An 18,329-nucleotide genomic window follows, 5' to 3' on the forward strand; every position below is an offset into this window, starting at 1 on the left:
CCTTGCACCCGCTCCGAGACATCCTTGACCCTTGCACCAGTGAGGCAACACACCGTCCTGGAGTCTTGTTTACGTCAGCAGAAACGCCTGTCTATTCCCTATCACAATAACTCTGCCACTCTCTTTCCTGCCCTGTGCAGCAGAGCCAGCAATGGTGCCATGAACCTGGCGCTGCCACCTTCTCCTGGTCAGCCATATCCCCCAACAGTATTCAAAACAGTATATCTGTTTTGGAGTGAGATGATGGCAGGGGACCCCCGAACTACCTTCCTACTCTTCAGGGATATTGGGGAGAAGGGGGGGAATGAGGATATTGAATTCGATGATCAGCCATGATCAAAATAAATGGTGGAGCAGGCTCCTGCTTCTATAGAGTACATAGGGGAGAAGGATAGGAGACATTGTGCAACATGCTAGCACAGTGGTTAGCCCTGCTGCCTCACAGCGCCAGGGACCCGGGTTTGATTCCTGGCTTGGGTGACTGTGCAAAGTCTACACATTCTCCTTGTGTCTGTGCGGGTTTCCTCCAGATGCTCTGGTTTCCTCCCACAGTCCGAAAGACGTGCTGGCTAGGTGCATCGGCCATGCTAAATTCTCCCTCCGTCTACCCGAACAAGCGCAGGAGTGTGGCGACCAAGGGATTTTCACAGTAACTTCATTGCAGTGTTACTGTTATTCTACTTGTGACGCTAATGAATAAACTTAAACTTACAGCCATAGCTTGGGTGTAGAGAAAGATCAGCTGAATATGAAATTGGTTCATTCAAATGTCTGACGACAGCAGGGATTATGTGGCAAATGCTCAAACTGTCTGAGGAATTAAAAACATCTTTGTAAGTCCTAACGGTTGTGAAAGGTGCTATAAAAACGCAGGTCTTTCCTCAGTTGCTGACTCCATCATTTTTGTTAATACGGAGCAGACCCTCAATCCTCAGGAATGGATTGTAAAGCCCAGTCCCCAAACCTGTCATTGTGAAGGAACAGAGGGGTTTGTGGCCAGATACACAAAACTCTAAACTAGTGTACAACAACAAGCACCATTTACATAGCACCATACCATAGTAAAACATCCCAGGGTGTCTCACAGGAGCACTTTGAAACCAAGTCTGTTACCCACCAAGTGAGATAATGGAAAAATGACCACCGGCTTGTTCATGGAGTGACATTTTAGAGAGAGAGAGTGGAGAAATTTAAGAAGAGAATTCCTGAACTTAGAGTCTAGGCATGGCGTCCAATTAAAATTGGGAATGACCAAGAGCCAAGAGTTCGAGCAGAGCAGATATCTCAGAGCATTGTGAGGCTGGAAGAGGAAACAGAATCAGAAAGGGACAAGAGCACATGTAGCCCAATTGGCCTAAGCTTGAATTTGAAGTTGAAGGGTCATCTGATCAAGGGGTTTGATAGGATTTGATGGAGAACCTGTTTCCTCTGATGGGGTGGATGATGGCACCTACCCACAGTGAAATGTCCAAGCTGCTTTACAGGAGTGTTAGAAACCAAGATTCAACCCTGAGCGACAGACGAGATATTAGGGCCAATGGAAGAAATTAATGAGTCTTAAAGGAGGAAAGAGGAAACAAAATCACAAAACCTTAAAATTAGAACTCGGATATGGGGCAGGGCTGGTTCCAGGAAGCACATCATGCAAAGCAGAGTGTAAACCGAGGGCAGTGTTTAGTGGAGAGCTGGCGAGAACATTGGTGGCGTTTTTCGGGAGCAAGGCCCTGACCATTGGCAAGTGATGGCAAAATGGGGGTTGCTAGGCAGGTTGGGGATGATGCTGGGGAGGCGACAGCAGCAATGGCAGCGTATGGGTTTTAGCAGGTACCCCCTTTCTGATGGTGGGGGGTTTTGAAGCAGTAGGCGGACATTAATTGGCCCACTAAGGGCATCAGTTGATGGTGAAACGGGAGAGTCAGTCACGGATCTCAATGTGAGCAGGGACAGGATGAAATACAGCCCCTCTGCAGTCTCCCCTGCCACCTTGGGGAGGGCATTACCCATGGAATCCCCTCCCCCAAGAGAGGATGATTGCTCCATGACATTTGGTCTTTGAAGGTGCAGATTTATAGATTGTTGTTAGGTTTGCTGAGGGATATGGAACTCAAATTAGCTGGACTTGATCAAATAACCTACTACATCCTCCTAATGTCTACTTTTTCCACCTGTCTTGCAGTTTGTAACACATCCCTGTGCCCCCCTCACTGTGGGTGAATGAGAAGTTTATGGTCCTTATCTGTGTTTTGTTTGTTGTCCGGGGCTGTTCCGCTAATCTGTCATCTTGGTTCCTACAGGTGCTGGCCACGGGTCTCAGTGCACTTTATTCCTCTTTACCGCGAAAGATCGAAGTGCGTGGAGATGACTGGCACGCACTGCGGCGTGAGGACTGGATGGGGGTCGCCTCACTCACCATGTTCATGAACTCTCTGGAATTCTGTAATGCTGTAATTCAGGTACAGACTGTCCATACTCCCATTCCAAAGCCAGGCTGTTAACAACATCAGCAAGATCAGCAGTGTACCATACAGCTCGCTTACACTCTAATCAAGAGGTTAACAGAATCTTTACAGTGCAGAAGGTGGCCATTCAGCCCATCGATTCTGCACTGGCTCTCTGAAGCAGCATTCTACCCAATCCCACTCCCTGACTCATCCCCATAATCCTGCACATTCTCTCTTTTCAGAGAGCAATCCAATTTGTGTTTGAATACCTTGATTGAACCTGCCTCCACCACCCTCTCAGGAAACTCACTCCAACCAACAAACACCCTCTGGGTGAAAAAATCTTTTCCTCACATCACTCCTATTCCATCTGTCCAATCATTGTGAATCTGCACCTCTGGTTGCTAATGCTCTCCTGAGTGGGAACAGTTTCTCACTCTTTACCCTGTCCATTACCCCTCAGCATCTTTCATTTCTCTGTCAGTCTCCTCTCAGCTAGCTTTTCTACAATGAAAATCGTTCCACCCTCTCCGATCTACCCTCATAACAACAGTCCTTTATCCCTGAAATCATTCCTGTGAATCTCCTCTGTATTCTCCCCACTGTCTTCACATCCTTCTTCGGGTATGGAGCCCAGAACTGGGGCCAGATGGGGGCCTAAATAGTGTCTTATAAAAGTTTAACATCTCATCCTTACTCTTGTACTCACTGAGCTTATTAATAAAACTTAGGGGAGTATGTGCTTTATTAATTGTTCTCTCAACATGCCCAGCCACTATGTGATTTATTTACATTGTTTGAGACCCGATTAGAAATTGTAAGATATATTAAAAGGAAGGCAAAATACTGCGGATGCTAGAATCTGAAATGAAAACAGAAAGTGCTGGAGAATCTCAGCAGGTCTAACAGCACCTGTGCAGAGAGAATAGAGCCAATGTTTCATGTCTGGATAATGCTTTGTCAGAGCTCAGACAAAAGGTCGTCCAGACTTGAAACATTGGCTCTATTCTCTCTCCACAGATCATGGCAGACCTGCTGAGATTCTCCAGCGTTTTCTGTTCTTGTTGTATATTATGAAGTTAGCCTAGGTTCCAGCATTTTTTGATTTTGGCATTAGGGTGAGCATAAGGTGTTTCACTCCAGGTGTGATTCTATTGATCCCCTAGGAAACTTTTATCAAAACAAACTTTATTTAACAATGTAGCTACAATAAAGCAAAGAATTAGCATAACCGTCACTAACTGAAATACTTCAACAGGACAGCCTGGGCAACATGGGCAGCATGGTGGCACAGTGGTTAGCATTGTTATATCACAGTGCCAAGGATCTGGATTCAATTCCAGCCTCGGGTCACTGTCTGGAGTTTGCACATTCTTCCAGTCTCTGCATGGATTTCTTCCGGGTGCTCCGGTTTCCTCCCACAGTCCAAAGACGTGCGGGTTAGATTGATTAGCCATGCTAAATTGACCCTAGTGTTGGGATTAGCAGGGTAAATATGTGGGTTTACGGGAATAGACCTGGATGGGATTGTGGTCAGTGCAGACTCAATGGGCTGAATGGCCACCTGTAGGAATTCTATGACAAAGTACAATTCTTAACAGCTGGCTATCTCTGTGGTTCCAATTTAAGCAATATCCCATAGACATAAACTTTTCTTCAGAATCAGTTAACAAGACACAGACTTTTGTGAATTCTCAGTCCTCCTGCCTTTTAACGCATCTGGTGAGAGATACAGAGAGAGACACCTGTCTTCTGACTCTCAGACAGCAGCCTCCAGAGGAAAACCTGTCTTCACACAGCAGAAATCCAGTGAGAGAGAGTGAAAACACCTCTTGCCTGATGCAGACCTCTGGAGAGATACTGATTTTATATCAGGTCCCCAGACTTCAATTTCCAGAAAGAGAGAGAGAGGGACCGAGTCATTGCTCTTTTCCAAATTCAAACAGCAACTATTTGCTTTTCTTTCCCTGCAAGCCTACCCCCACCCTCCGTTACTCACACACATAATGTCCTTGTCAATCAACCTAATCACACCCTACTCTGAAACCCTAGGGAATAACTCTCAGAACAACAGTAATGCGTTGGCCCAGATTAAAACAAACACTCCAATAATTAGGAGCGATTAACCTTCTGTAGTATCAGCAGGTGGCACCATAATCAGAGCTGCAGTATAAAACAGTTCTATCTGCTGTGGTGGGATTTGAACCCAGGTATCACCCTGGGTTTCTGGATTACTAGTCTAGTCACAATAGCACTGCACCACTGCCTCCCCTTGGTTTACATAAAGAGTAACAGATACAAACTCTTCAACCATCGAAGTAGCAGTTAGGGGCTCTGATGGTGAGTATTGTAGTTTCTATAAAGGTGTGGATTAAATGGGTCAATTTTCCTTGCTAAGTTTTTATTTAGAAGTGATCTTGACTGACCTGCTGAGTGTTTCCAGCATTTTCTAAACAAAAACACATTGTTGGCTCTGTGTTAAAACTAGACACAGCTGGAAAGGCTCCACAGGTGCAGCAGCATCTGTGGAGAGAGAAACCAAGGAGATGTTTGAGTCTGTGTGAGAGCTGAATGATGTTGGGTGAGGTTCTCAGAGTTTGGGTGTGATTCAGAATGCCAATGGGATGAGCGTAATGGTTATCTCTCAACACTGATTTCTGTCTGGTTTATTTTGTTTCTGCTTTGATCAGGTTGCGCACTCTCTCATCCAGCAGCAGTTAGTGGATTACGTTCATAATGGATTCTTGGTGCCGGTAATGGGGCCTGCTCTCCACAAGGTAAGCTAAGGCCTGTGCCTGCTCCATGTCGTCTCCTGTCCTTGTCAATCCAGCCTGTCTCTCTGTCACTGAAATCAACATCCTCCATCACATCACTGATTTCTCACAGCCTCACCACATTTTCTGAAACTGTCACTGCCCGCAGATACTGGACTCATTCTAAAGGTTTCAAACATTAGAAAATCAGTTTGGGTATAGCAACTGACGAAATACCCGTTTAGCATTGTCACTTGCTGCAATCATCCAAGCAGTGATCCCCAGTATGAGGGTCAGTGCTGAGGGAGTGCCGCACTGTCAGAGGGTCAGTGCTGAGGGAGTGCCGCATTGTCAGAGGGTCAGTGCTGAGGGAGTGCCGCACTGTCGGAGGGTCAGTGCTGAGGGAGTGCCGCACTGTCAGAGGGTCAGTGCTGAGGGAGTGCCGCACTGTCAGAGGGTCAGTGCTGAGGGAGTGCTGCACTGTCAGAGGGTCAGTGCTGAGGGAGTGCTGCACTGTCAGAGGGTCAGTGCTGAGGGAGTGCTGCACTGTCAGAGGGTCAGTGCTGAGGGAGTGCTGCACTGTCAGAGGGTCAGTGCTGAGGGAGTGCTGCACTGTCAGAGGGTCAGTGCTGAGGGAGTGCTGCACTGTCAGAGGGTCAGTGCTGAGGGAGTGCTGCACTGTCAGAGGGTCAGTGCTGAGGGAGTGCTGCACTGTCAGAGGGTCAGTGCTGAGGGAGTGCTGCACTGTCAGAGGGTCAGTGCTGAGGGAGTGCTGCACTGTCAGAGGGTCAGTGCTGAGGGAGTGCCGCACTGTCGGAAGGTCAGTGCTAAGGGAGTGCTGCACTGTCAGAAGGTTAGTACTGAGGGTATGCTGCACTGTCAGGAGTGCTGTCTTCCAATGCTATGTCAGACTGAGGATCTGTTGCCCCCTTGGGTGGATGTGAAGTATCCCATGGGAAGCAGCACAGAACTGTTCCCCTCAGTGTCCCGGGTTCAGTGTTTATCCCTGAGCCAACGCAGCTAAAAATCGATTATCTACTCGTTATCACAATTTTGTTTGTGGGATCTTGCTGTGCAGAAATGGACATTGATCTCAACTGCTTTCACTGATCAGGAAGGTATCAGGATTAGTTGCACATTGTCACTTAGTACACGCTAATGTTGCTGCCATTCCTGCAACTGTTTTTGATAGAAATACTGATGTGTTGCAAGCTGCAAGTGTGACCATTTCCCATGGGAATTCCAACATTAAAATCTAGTCCTTCCATGCCTGAGTGTTCCCAGTAACACCAAGTAGCACTATCATGGGAATCCACAGGAACATTTTCAGCCACAATTCCACTGACACTCGCTGAGAAACATATTTAACTGGCAACTTTCCACCACGCATCCCAATCTCTGATTGATCATGAGGGCATTCGGCCCATCCGATTGAAGATTGTCATTTCAACGAAAGATTGTGAGTGTGACCTCCTTTAGCTAGATCCAGTGTGTTACAGTTTCTACAAAGTCTGGGTTATTCACTTGGTCGATAATACGACCCTTAGCGGTGCTAACTACTGTGAGCCTCACAGCACCCAGGACCTGGGTTTAAAATCCTGGCTTAGGTTGCTATCTGTGCAGAGTCTGCATATTCTTTCCGTGTCTGCGTGGGTTTCCTCTGGGTGCTCTGGTTTCCTCCCACAGTCCAAGAGACGCGCTGGTTAGGCAAATTGGCTATGCTAAATTCTCCCTCCGTGTACCTGAACAGGTGCCGGAGTGTGGTGACTAGTGGATTTTCACAGTAACTTCATTGCAGTGTTAATGTAAGCCTACTTGTGACTAATAAATAAACTTTAATCATAACTCATCATTTTGAATTCCACATTGTGAAATGAATTATTTTAAATATTTTAGTCAAAATGCTTTTTTTAAAAACAATTTTTTAACCAAAATGTACCTCAAACTAAATATTACGATCAGTTCTCCACATTGGAAGTTGAAGATCTCATTTAGTGAAAACCCTGATTTTTTAAAAAAAAATAAATATACCATTATCATTTATGGGTAGCACGGTGGCACAGTGGTTAGCACTGCTGCCTCATAGCGCCAGGGACCCAGGTACAATTCCCGACTTGGGTCACTGTCTGTGTGGAGTCTGTATGTTCACCCTGTGTCTGTGTGGGTTTTAGAACCATAGAACATTACAGCACAGAAACAGGCCTTTTGGCCCTTCTTGGCTCTGCCGAAACATTTTTTCTGCCTAGTCCCAGTGACCAGCACCTGAACCATATCTCTCCACACCCCTCCATGTACCTGTCCAAGTTTTTCTTAAATGTTAAAAGTGAACCCACTTTCACCACTTCATCTGGCAGCTCATTTCACACTCCCACCACTCTCTGTGTGAAGAACGCCCCCCCCCCACCACTAATATTCCCTTTAAACTTTTCCCCCTTCACCCTTAACCCATGTCCTCTTTTTTTTTTTCTCTCCTAGTCTGTGGAAAAAGCCTGTTTGCATTCATTCTATCTATATCCATTATAATTTTATGCACTGCTATCAAATCTCCCCTCATTCTTCTACGCTCCAGGGAATAAAGTCCTAACCTATTCAACTTTTCTCTATAACTCAGTTTCTCAAGTCCCGGCAACATCTTTGTAAACCTTCTCTGTACTCTTTCAACCTTATTAATATCCTTCCTGTAATTAGGTGACCAAAACTCTCCTGATTTCTTTTTTAAATAGTTTCTTGCACTTTTTATACCCCTCAAGCATCTTATTTGTTCACTGTTACCTATACATGTCATACATCTCTCTCTTCTTTATCAAAGTTCCAATATCCCTCGAGAACCAAGGTTCTTTATTTTTCTCTGGTTTCCCCCAACACTTCAAAGATGTGTGGGTTAGGTTGATAGGCCATGCTAAATTGACCCTAGTAACAGGGGATTAGCAGGGTAAATATTGGTGTTACAGGTATAGGGCCTGAGTGGAATTGTTGATGGGCTGAATGGCTTCCTTCTGCACTGTTGGATTATATGATTTAATGAATGGCCTGAAAGGAACAGCTGCTAATTGATAGGTAGACTAAAGATAAGAATTTGCAATTGCTTAAGAACTGCATACGCCTAAGATGGCTAAATTGAGCTTTAATTGTTAGTTTTTGTTAAGCCAACTTGTTTATTTTAATGCAGCCAGCTGGCATTCTGAACTGACTCTGAGACTGTGACTGAGCATGTGCAGAAAGTGCTCCCCCTGCTGTTACAGCACAAATAAACTCAGCCTTTCCTACAACTGTCAGCACACCTCGAATAATTCATTGGCTGTCAAACTCTCCAGGACATCCTGAGGGTGAGAGGTGCTGTGTAACACAAGTCTTTATTTCTGACAAGGCCAATGGAGCAGTTTTGTGAAGCTGTTGCATCTGAATCACCAGTTAGATTTGGACACCTTCCCACAGCCAGGCCACTGAGTCTGCTACATTCTGTATCCTGGAATCTGTCAGTCTACTCCACCTGTGTAGGGTCAGTGTTTAGCTTGTTTCTGCTGGGCTGACTGTGTACTCACTCTGATCTCTGTCAGACTTCCATCGAGGAAATGATAGCGAGCACCGCCTACCTGGACCTCTTCCTGCGCAGCATCACCGAGGTTCCCCTTCTCAAGACCTTCCTCCGTTTCATTGTCCTGCATCGGCACGAAAACATTACCATCCTCGACACCTTGATCAGCCGCATCAGCAGCAACTCTAGGGTGAGTCTCAATTTGCTTGTGTGCAAGAGCCTTGTGGATCACCCCGTTGTCTAAGGTGGCATGTCAGCAGTGCATGACAGGAGTGTACCGCAGGGCAGTGTGCTGCACTCTTGCCTCTTCAATTTGAGGGTTGTGGGTTCAAGTCCCATTCCGGAGAGTTGAGACTGACTGAAATCTAGGCTGACGCTCCTGGAGCAGTACTGTGGGGATGCTGCACTGTCAGAGGTGTGGTCGTTCAGTTGCGATATTAAACTGAAGCCCTGTTCTCTGTCAGGTGGATGTCACCAATCCCGTGGTCACCATGCTCCCTGGCCTCCTGGTTAATATTTATCCCTCAAACAATATCACTAAAACTGATCACCAGCTCATTGTGGCAGGCTGCTGGGGAGGTCCTGTGGTGCAGTGGGTTATGTCCCTGCCTCTGGCCCAGAAGCTCCAGGTTCGAGTCCCACATCAGACCCTGAAGGTTGTAGAATGTGCTCCATAATGATTGCACATAGCAAGGATTAATGGGTGCCAATATGGCTGCAGTCCTTCCAGTGTTACAGATGTGACTGCGCTGACTGTAACACTGTTCGGAAAGTCCCAACATTGTGACAGCTGCTATACAAATGCATTGTGGGAGAATATGTCAGACAAGTAATGTGGTTGGTAGCAAAGGTCAGTTCATAGCCACAACACCGTGAATTGGTGTGTGTGTGTGTGTGTGTTTGGTTGGGGGGGGGTGGTGGAGTTGGTGGGAGGACTGGAAGGCTGGAAAGCTATCAGGGCTTTCTGCTGTGGACTTAACCAAGTTGGAGGCTGGGCTCCCACCTGATTAAATGCCCCACAGCACCAAACTCTACATGGGCGAGGGCACCTGATTCTATCTTTCTTTTCTGCAAATGGGACAAATATGTAAGTGTCCTGGAGGTAGAATCTGAATGACAGGCAAATTCTGCCCGATTTCTGCCACATCGGTCGACATGTTCCATCTCGCAGGATGATGAAGGTGTCCTCCCAAACCTGGAATTTCAATCAACTCTGAGCTCAACTGCCTCACACAGCTCCCTCATCTTCCAATCAACCAGCGAGTAGAAATAATCTGCTGCTTCTCATCATCCATCCACAAAGAGATTGTGGTTTCTACAAAGCCACCTGTCTACGTGTTGTGACAGGTCTGATTTCTGGCCTGAAGCCCCAGACGATGATTAGGTTGCCTTATATCTGCGGTAGTCTCATTGTGCAATCGCTTCACTGAACCCAGCTTCAGATTTCTGACGATGAGCCAGCATATGTAATTCATGTTGTATCTCCCATTTTGGAGCCAACACTCTGAGGGAAATGGTCCAACCATTTTAAAGAATATTATTTTGGTTACAGGAAGTGATTGCAAATGTCACTGAAAGGCAATTGCTGCAATTCCTTTCATCTGCTGTTTGATCCAATATACAAATCCTCACATTAAATATTGTTGACAATTTACCCTATATTACACAGCAAGGGAGGCGGGTATGGAGCTCAGTGTCAGGGTGGCAATGGTCTGAGTTTGCATGTTGTCTATTTGAGGGCAAATTGAGTTGGGGAGAGTGGGATTGTGGTGGAGACTGGGGGCCGGGGCTGGGTGGAGCCGAGTGTCAGGTCAGGGTTGGGGCTGAAGGTGAATGGGGTCGGGGGTGAGTGGGGTCGTGGGATTGGGTTGGGTTGGGTTGAGGGTGAGTGGAGTTGGGTTGGCTGTATGGGGGGATTTCTGGGTTTGAATGAAGTTGGTTGGGTGGAGAATGAGGGGGTGGCAGGTGGGCTAGCGGGAGGCTGAGGCGGGTGGGCCGGCGGGAGTCTGGGGTGGGTGAGCCAGCGGGTGGCTGGATTTTGGGACACTTGCTTTCTTCTTGCTTCCTGTCTTTTCTCTCATGTGCATCTGTGTCCTTGGTCTTTCCCCAGCTTTGTATGGTGTCCCTCAGTCTCTTCAGGACTCTGCTGACTCTCGGCTGTGAAGACATCATGCTTCAGCTTGTTCTCAGGTAATCGGCAGGGTGTGCTCTCGGAACACAGTGTGTAGGCAGGACACTGGCTCTCACATCAGGAGAACATCAGGGAGGGTATAATGGCTTTGGGGGTGACCACTTGGAGTGGGTGGTACAGGGAGCAGACTGGTGCAGGGAGCAGGTTGGTGCAAAGCTGAGAGGTGGGGACTAGGGGTTTGAAGTGAGGCGGTGGGGGGCAATGGAAGGGATGCATGAAGGAGGGGAACAAGGCTTGAATTGTCAGATTATGAGGACACACTGAATAAACCTTTCCTCTGAATCTAGACGTTTATGGTTATGGTGATTTTATTGAGATATTAAGACAAAAATAGGTGGAGTTGTGGATAGTGCAGAGGGTTGTCAAAGAATACAGTGGGGTATAGACCAGCTACTGATATGGGCAGAGAAGTGGCAGATGGAGTTTAATCCGAGCAAGTGTGAGGTGCTGCACTTTGGGAGAGCAAATGTTAAGGGCGAGTACACAGTTAATGGCTGGACCCTGAACAGTATTGAAATAAGAACATAAGAACATAAGAAATAGGAGCAGGAGTAGGCCATCTAGCCCTTCGAGCCTGCCCCGCCATTCAATAAGATCATGGCTGATCTGTTGTGGCTCAGTTCCACTTTCCCGCCCTCTCCCCATAACCCTTAATCCCCTCTCTTATCAAGAACCCATCAACCCGCTTCTTAAAAATATTTAGCGAGGCAGCCTCCACCACTTCAACGGGCAGAGAATTCCAGAGATTCACCACCCTTTGAGTGAAGAAGTTCCTCCTCAACTCCGTTCTAAACCGCCTCCCCTTTATCTTGAGGCTGTGCCCCCTAGTCCTACTGTCTTTTTTGAGCGGGAAGAGTCTCTCCACCTCTATCCTATCCATCCCATTCATCATCTTATACGTCTCAATGAGATCTCCCCTCATTCTTCTAAACTCTAACGAGTACAAGCCTAGTTTATTCAGCCTCTCCTCATAGCTCAATCCCCTCAACTCCGGTATCAGCCTAGTAAACCTCCTCTGCACTCCCTCCAGGGAGGGATCTTGAAGTTCAAGTCCATAGCTCCCTGAAATGGCCACAGAAGTGGAGAGGGTGGGAAAGGCGGCGTTTGGCATGCTTGCCTTTATTGGTCGGGGCACTGAGAACAAGAGTCAGGATGTCACGTTGCAGCTTTATAGAACTCTGGTTAGGCCACATTTAGAGACTTCCATTCAATTCAAGTTGCCACATTACAGGAAGGATGTGCGACCTTGGAGAGGGTGCAGAAGAGGTTTACCAGGATACTGTCTGGATTAGAGAGTGTGAACTATAAAGAGAGGCTGAACAAACTAGGGTTGTTTCCTCTGGCGGGGCGGAGGCTGAGGGGAGAGTTGATAGAAGTCTATAAAATGATGAGAGGCATTGATGGAGTTGCCAGTCAGAATCTTTTTCCCAGAGTTGAAATGTCTAATACGAGGGGGCACGTACTTAATGTGACAGGGGGAAAATTCAAAAGAAATGTGAGGGGCAAGTTTTTCACAGAGAGTGGTAGTTATCTGGAACGTGCTGCCAGGAGTGGTGGTGCAGGCAGATACAATAGGGGTGTTTAAAGGGTTTTTAGATAAGCACATGGATGTGCAAGGAATAGAGGGATATGGAGCAAGGGCAGGCAGAAGGGATTAGTTTAATTTGGCGTCATGTTCAGCACAACATCGTGGGCCAAAGTGCCTGTTCCTGTGCTGTACTATTCTATGTTCTTTAAATAGATTAAATAGACTGGGCCTGTATTTGTTGGAGTTTAAAAGGCTGAAGGGGGATCTTATAGAGACTTACAAAATAATGAAGGGGCTAGATAGGGTAGAGGTAGAGAGATTCTTTCCGCTTAGAAAGGAAACCAGAACTAGAGGGCAAGCCTCAAAATAAGGGGGGTGCCGTTTAGAACAGAGTTGAGGAGGAACTTCTTCACTCAAAGGGTGGTGAATCTCTGGAATTCTCTACCCATTGAAGTGGTGGAGGCTACCTCGCTGAATATATTTAAGTCAGAGGTAGATAGATTTCTGACAGACAAGGGAATTAAGGATTATGGGGAGAAGGCGGGAAAGTGGAACTGATCCACTTCAGATCAGCCATGATCTTATTGAATAGCGGGGCAGGCTCGAAGGGTTAGATGGCCTACTCCTGCTCCTATTTCTTATGTTCTTATAGATGGATTTGTGAAGTTAGATAAAGAGTAACTGTTCCTGGACTAGCTGTGTGTTTTTTTTTAGGATGGGTCCTCTGCAGTTTTCACAGCCACATTCTACATGGTGACCTATTCTTGACTATCACTACCACACTTTACTCAGGCTGTAACCTATTGGTCTGAGACACTTTTTTAAAATTTGTTTTCACTTCTATTAACTTCTCTCAATGAGTTACTTTCATTCATCACAAAATTGTCCACCTTGCTCTGAACCAATTGAGGTTTCACTAACCCTTCCATAAGCTTCTCCGTGATAAAGCAATGCAAGGTGAAAAGCTGGCCAGCTCTCTGTAAAGCAGTCCAGTCAATCTAATTCCGCTGCTTTATTCCCACAGCGCTGGACATTTATGTCCTCAAGCTCATCCAATTTTCTTTTCAAATCTTTCATGATCACTGCTTCCACCACCCCCTGGACAACAAGTTGCAAGTCATCACCATTCACTGTGTTCAGAAGTTCTTCCTCACATTCCACATTCAGCTCTTCTTCACAACCTTAAATCTGTCTTCCTTATTTTCTGAATATAAGACTTCACATACCTGGTTTTGTTTATCCTGCTCTTCACTTACTTTCTGTTTCGTTTCTTCAGTTTATCCAATATCCTTACTGTAGTGGAGCGGGATTCTGACCGTGTGGCCAGGATTACTACACTGTAATTTCGACAGGTGGAATTTTATGATTTGTTGCTGCAGTGTTTGAAGGTGGCGGGAATTGTAAAATGCAGTGTTTGATTTGCCTGTCACTGACCCCACGGCCCTTGACCTGTGTCCCATGCCCCTGACTCCATGATTCCCCTGTCTCGTCTCACTGCAGATTTTGTTTTCCATTTACTTTTCACAATTTGCTAGATGCTTCCAGGAATGTGAGACTTTAGCGGTGAGATTGGAGATCTTGAGGTTGTCTTAGAAACAATAATTTAAGAAAATTACAAGCTCCTTGGACTTGCATGGGCTAACAAAGCAGAACTTGCACAAAATTGTTCAGGGAAAATTATCTTTGAGAAAGTGAGAGGGTTTGGGATCCAAGGGGCTACATTGCTTTGTGGATCCAGAACTGGCTTGCCCGCAGAAGGCAGAGAGTGGTTGTAGATGGGTCTTTTTCTGCATGGAGGTCGGTCACTAGTGGAGTGCCCCAGGGATCTGTTCTGGGATCCTTGCTGTTTGTAATTTTCATAAATGACCTGGATGAGGAAGTGGAGGGATCGGTTGGTAAGTTTGCCAACGACACGAAGGTTGGTGGTGGTATGGATAGTCTGGAGGGATGTCAGAAGTTGCAGCGTGACATAGGATGCAAGACTGGGCGGAGAAGTGGCAGATGGACTTCAACCCGGATAAATGTGTAGTGGTCCATTTTGGCAGGTCAAATGGGATGAAGGAGTATAATATCAAGGGTGAGACTCTTAGCAGCGTAGAAGATCAGAAGGACCTTGGAGTCCGGGTCCATTGACTCTTAAATCGTCCTCGCAGGTAGAAGATGTAGTTAAGAAGGCGTATAGTGTACTGGCCTTCATCAATTGAGGAACTGAGCTTAGGAGTCGGGAGATAATGCTGCAGCTTTATAAGATCCTAGTCAGACCCCACTTGGAGTACTGTGCTCAGTTCTGGTCACCTCATTACAGGAGGGATGTGGAAGCTATTGAAAGGGTGCAGAGGAGACTTGCAAGGATGTTGCCTGGATTGCGTGGCGTGCCTTATGAGGATAAGTTGAGGGAGCTTGGTCTTTTCTCCTTGGAGAGACAAAGGATGAGGGGTCACCTGATAGAGGTGTCTTAGATGTTGAGAAGTATAGATCAGGTGGATTCTTAGAGGCTTTTTCCCAGGGCTGAAATGGTTGCTACGAGAGGACACAGGTTTAAGGTGCTGGGGAGTAGGTACAGAGGAGATGTCCGGAGTAAGTTTTTCACTCAGAGTGTTGGGTGAGTGGAATCGGCTGCTATCAGTGGTGGTGGAGACAAATTCGATAGGGTCTTTTAAGAGACTTCTGGTTGAGTACATGGGACTTAATAGGATTGAGGGTTATAGGTAAGCCTAGTAGGTAGGGATATGATCGGCGCAACTTGTGGGCCGAAAGGGCCTGTTTGTGCTGTAATTTTTCTATGTTCTATGAATTTGATTAAGTTCTTTTTGATGAGATAACACAGAGTGGATCTTGGGAGCCTGCAAGCTCATTTTTTGTTGTATTTGTGCATTATACAATGACAATAAAGTTGAGTTGATTTGAATTGAATTGAATTGGATGAGGGTAATATGATTGTTGGGTCTGTCAAAAGATATTTGATAAAATATCACGTATTCTTTGGCTTATTTGTAAAATCAAAGTCCAGGGGACATAAAGAGGCAACAACAGCAGAGAATACAAACTGGCCAAGGGGATAAATACAGAGGTGAAACATCGAATGTGTTCAAAAGGCGGCTGGATATAATACTTGGGGCAAATGGGATCAAAGGTTATGGGGAGAAAACAGGATTAGGCTATTGAGTTGGACGATCAGCTATGATTGTGATGAATGGCGGAGCAGGCTCAAAGGGCTGACTGGCCTCCTCCTGTTCCTATCTTTTATGTTTCTGCGTGACTCGCTGTTGTCTCGGCTGGGAAGGAGATATAGAGCAGAGTTCCCCAAGGTTCCTCTGGTACATGGATCACTCTATGAAAACTGTAAGGGCACAATTTTGAAATGCAGGTTCAATACAGATATGCATGGGACATATTTTACACAGGAGGTGGTGGGGGCCTGGAATGCACTACCAAGCAAGGTGGTTGAGGCAGACATGCTAGGATCATTTAAGACTTATCTAGATAGCCACATGAACAGATTAGGAATAGAGGAATACGAATGGATGGTCTAGTTAGAACATAGAACATTACAGCGCAGAACAGGCCCTTCGGCCCACGATGTTGTGCCGACCAGTTAAAAAAACAATGACCCTCTAACCTAAACCAAACCCTTTCCATCCATAAACCTATCCACGGATCTCTTAAACGCCCCCAAACTAGGCGCATTCACAACTGCAGCAGGCAGGGCATTCCAATCCCTCACCACCCTCTGGGTAAAGAACCTACTCCTGACATCCGTCCTATAACTACCACGCCTTAATTTAAAGCTATGCCCCCTCGTGCTAGCTTTCTCCATCCGAGGAAAAAGGCTATCACTGTCCACCCTATCTAAACCTCTAATCATCTTATATGTTTCAATAAGGTCCCCTCTTAGCTGCCTTCTTTCTAACGAAAACAACCTCAAATCCCTCAGTCTCTCCTCATAGGACCTCCCCTCCATACCAGGCAACATCCTGGTAAACCTCCTCTGCACCCTCTCCAAAGCCTCTACATCCTTCCTGTAATGTGGGGACCAGCACTGCACACAATACTCCAAGTGTGGCCGCACCAAAGTTTTGTACAGTTGCAACATGACGCTGCGGCTCCTAAATTCAATCCCCCTACCAATAAACGCCAAGACACCATATGCCTTCCTAACAACCCTATCTACTTGATTCCCAACTTTCAGGGATCTATGTACACATACACCTAGATCCCTCTGTTCATCCACACTATTCAGAGTCCTACCGTTAGCCCTATACTCTACACATCCGTTATTCCTGCCAAAGTGAATTATCTCACACTTTTCCGCATTAAACTCCATCCTCCACCTCTCGGCCCAGCTCTGCAACTTGTCCAAGTCTCCCTGTAGACTAAGACACCCTTCCTCACTATCTACCACACCTCCGACTTTGGTGTCATCAGCAAATTTACTAATCCACCCAACTATACCCTCATCCAGATCATTTATAAAAATCACAAACAGCAGTGGTCCCAAAACAGATCCCTGAGGCACACCACTCGTAACTGAACTCCATGTCAAATACTTACCATCAACCACCACCCTCTGTCTCCTATCCGCCAGCCAATTCCTAATCCAATTTCCTAAATCACCCTCAATCCCATACATCTGCAATTTCTGCAGAAGCCTTCCATGGTGAACCTTATCAAATGCCTTACTAAAGTCCATATATACCACGTCAACTGCCTTACCCCCATCCACCTCTTTGGTCACTTTCTCAAAAAACTCAATAAGGTTAGTAAGGCACGACCTACCCTCCACAAAACCATGCTGACTATCTCTAATCAATTCATTACTCTCCAAATAACTATAAATCCTATCCCTAATAATTTTTTCTAAAACCTTACCCACAACAGAAGTAAGACTCACCGGTCTATAATTCCCAGGGAAGTCTCTGTTCCCCTTCTTAAACAATGGGACAACATTCGCTAACCTCCAATCTTCTGGCACTATACTGGTGACCAACGACGACCTGAAGATCAGAGCCAGAGGCTCTGCAATCGCCTCCCTTGCCTCCCAGAGAATCCTAGGGTAAATCCCGTCCAGCCCAGGGGACTTGTCTACTTTCAAACCCTCAAGAATATCTAGCACATCCTCCTTATCAACTACAATACTGTCCAGTTTACAACCCTGTAACCCAGTGTTCTCCACAGCTACATTTATGTCCCCCTGCGTGAACACCGAAGAGAAATATTGGTTCAATGCCACTCCAATCTCTTCCGGTTCCACACATAAATTCCCACTGCTGTCTCTAACTGGCCCTAATCTTGCCCTAACCAATCTTCTGTTCTTAACATATCGAAAGAACGCCTTAGGATTCTCCTTAATCCTATCAGCCAAAGTCTTCTCATGTCCTCTTTTAGCCCTTCTTAACTCTCTCTTTAACTCCCTCCTAGCCAATCTAAAGCTTTCTAGTGCACTACCTGAGCCCTCAAGTCTCATCCGGACATAAGCCTCCTTTTTCTTTTTAACCAGCGAATCAACTTTCCTAGTGCACCACAGTTCCCTAGCTCGACCAATTCCTCCTTGCCTGACAGGGACATACATATCAAGGACTCGCAGTAGCTGCTCCTTGAAAAAACTCCACACTTCGGACGTTCCCAGACCCTGTAGTCTCCTAGTCCAACCTATGCTTCCTAATTCTCTCCTAATAGCCTCATAATTACCCTTCCCCCAGCTAAAACTACTGACCTGAGGTTCATGCCTATCCCTTTCCATCACTAAGGTGAACGTAACCGAATTGTGGTCACTATCACCAAAATGCACCCCACCTTCCAAGTCTAGCACCTGGTCTGGCTCATTTCCCAGCACCAAATCCAATATAGCCTCACCTCTAGTTGGCCTATCAACATACTGAGT

At 46.2% G+C, this 18,329-nt stretch overlaps 1 protein-coding gene across 5 annotated transcripts in view; it reads left to right on the forward strand.

The window, feature by feature from the left end:
* fhip1b (FHF complex subunit HOOK interacting protein 1B) overlaps window positions 1-18,329 on the forward strand; it is a 114,014-nt gene that overhangs the window by 61,298 nt on the left and 34,387 nt on the right. For all 5 annotated transcript variants that reach the window (XM_080197763.1, XM_080197767.1, XM_080197765.1 and 2 more), the window contains 4 exons: window positions 2,295-2,453; window positions 5,132-5,218; window positions 8,752-8,919; window positions 10,840-10,919. In XM_080197763.1, the coding sequence (XP_080053889.1) occupies window positions 2,295-2,453; window positions 5,132-5,218; window positions 8,752-8,919; window positions 10,840-10,919 (494 nt within the window). The remainder of the gene's footprint in view (window positions 1-2,294; window positions 2,454-5,131; window positions 5,219-8,751; window positions 8,920-10,839; window positions 10,920-18,329) is intronic.

Source organism: Carcharhinus amblyrhynchos, chromosome 10 (genome assembly GCF_965287045.1).
Source record: "Carcharhinus amblyrhynchos chromosome 10, sCarAmb.v2.hapA, whole genome shotgun sequence".
NCBI lineage: Eukaryota > Metazoa > Chordata > Chondrichthyes > Carcharhiniformes > Carcharhinidae > Carcharhinus > Carcharhinus amblyrhynchos.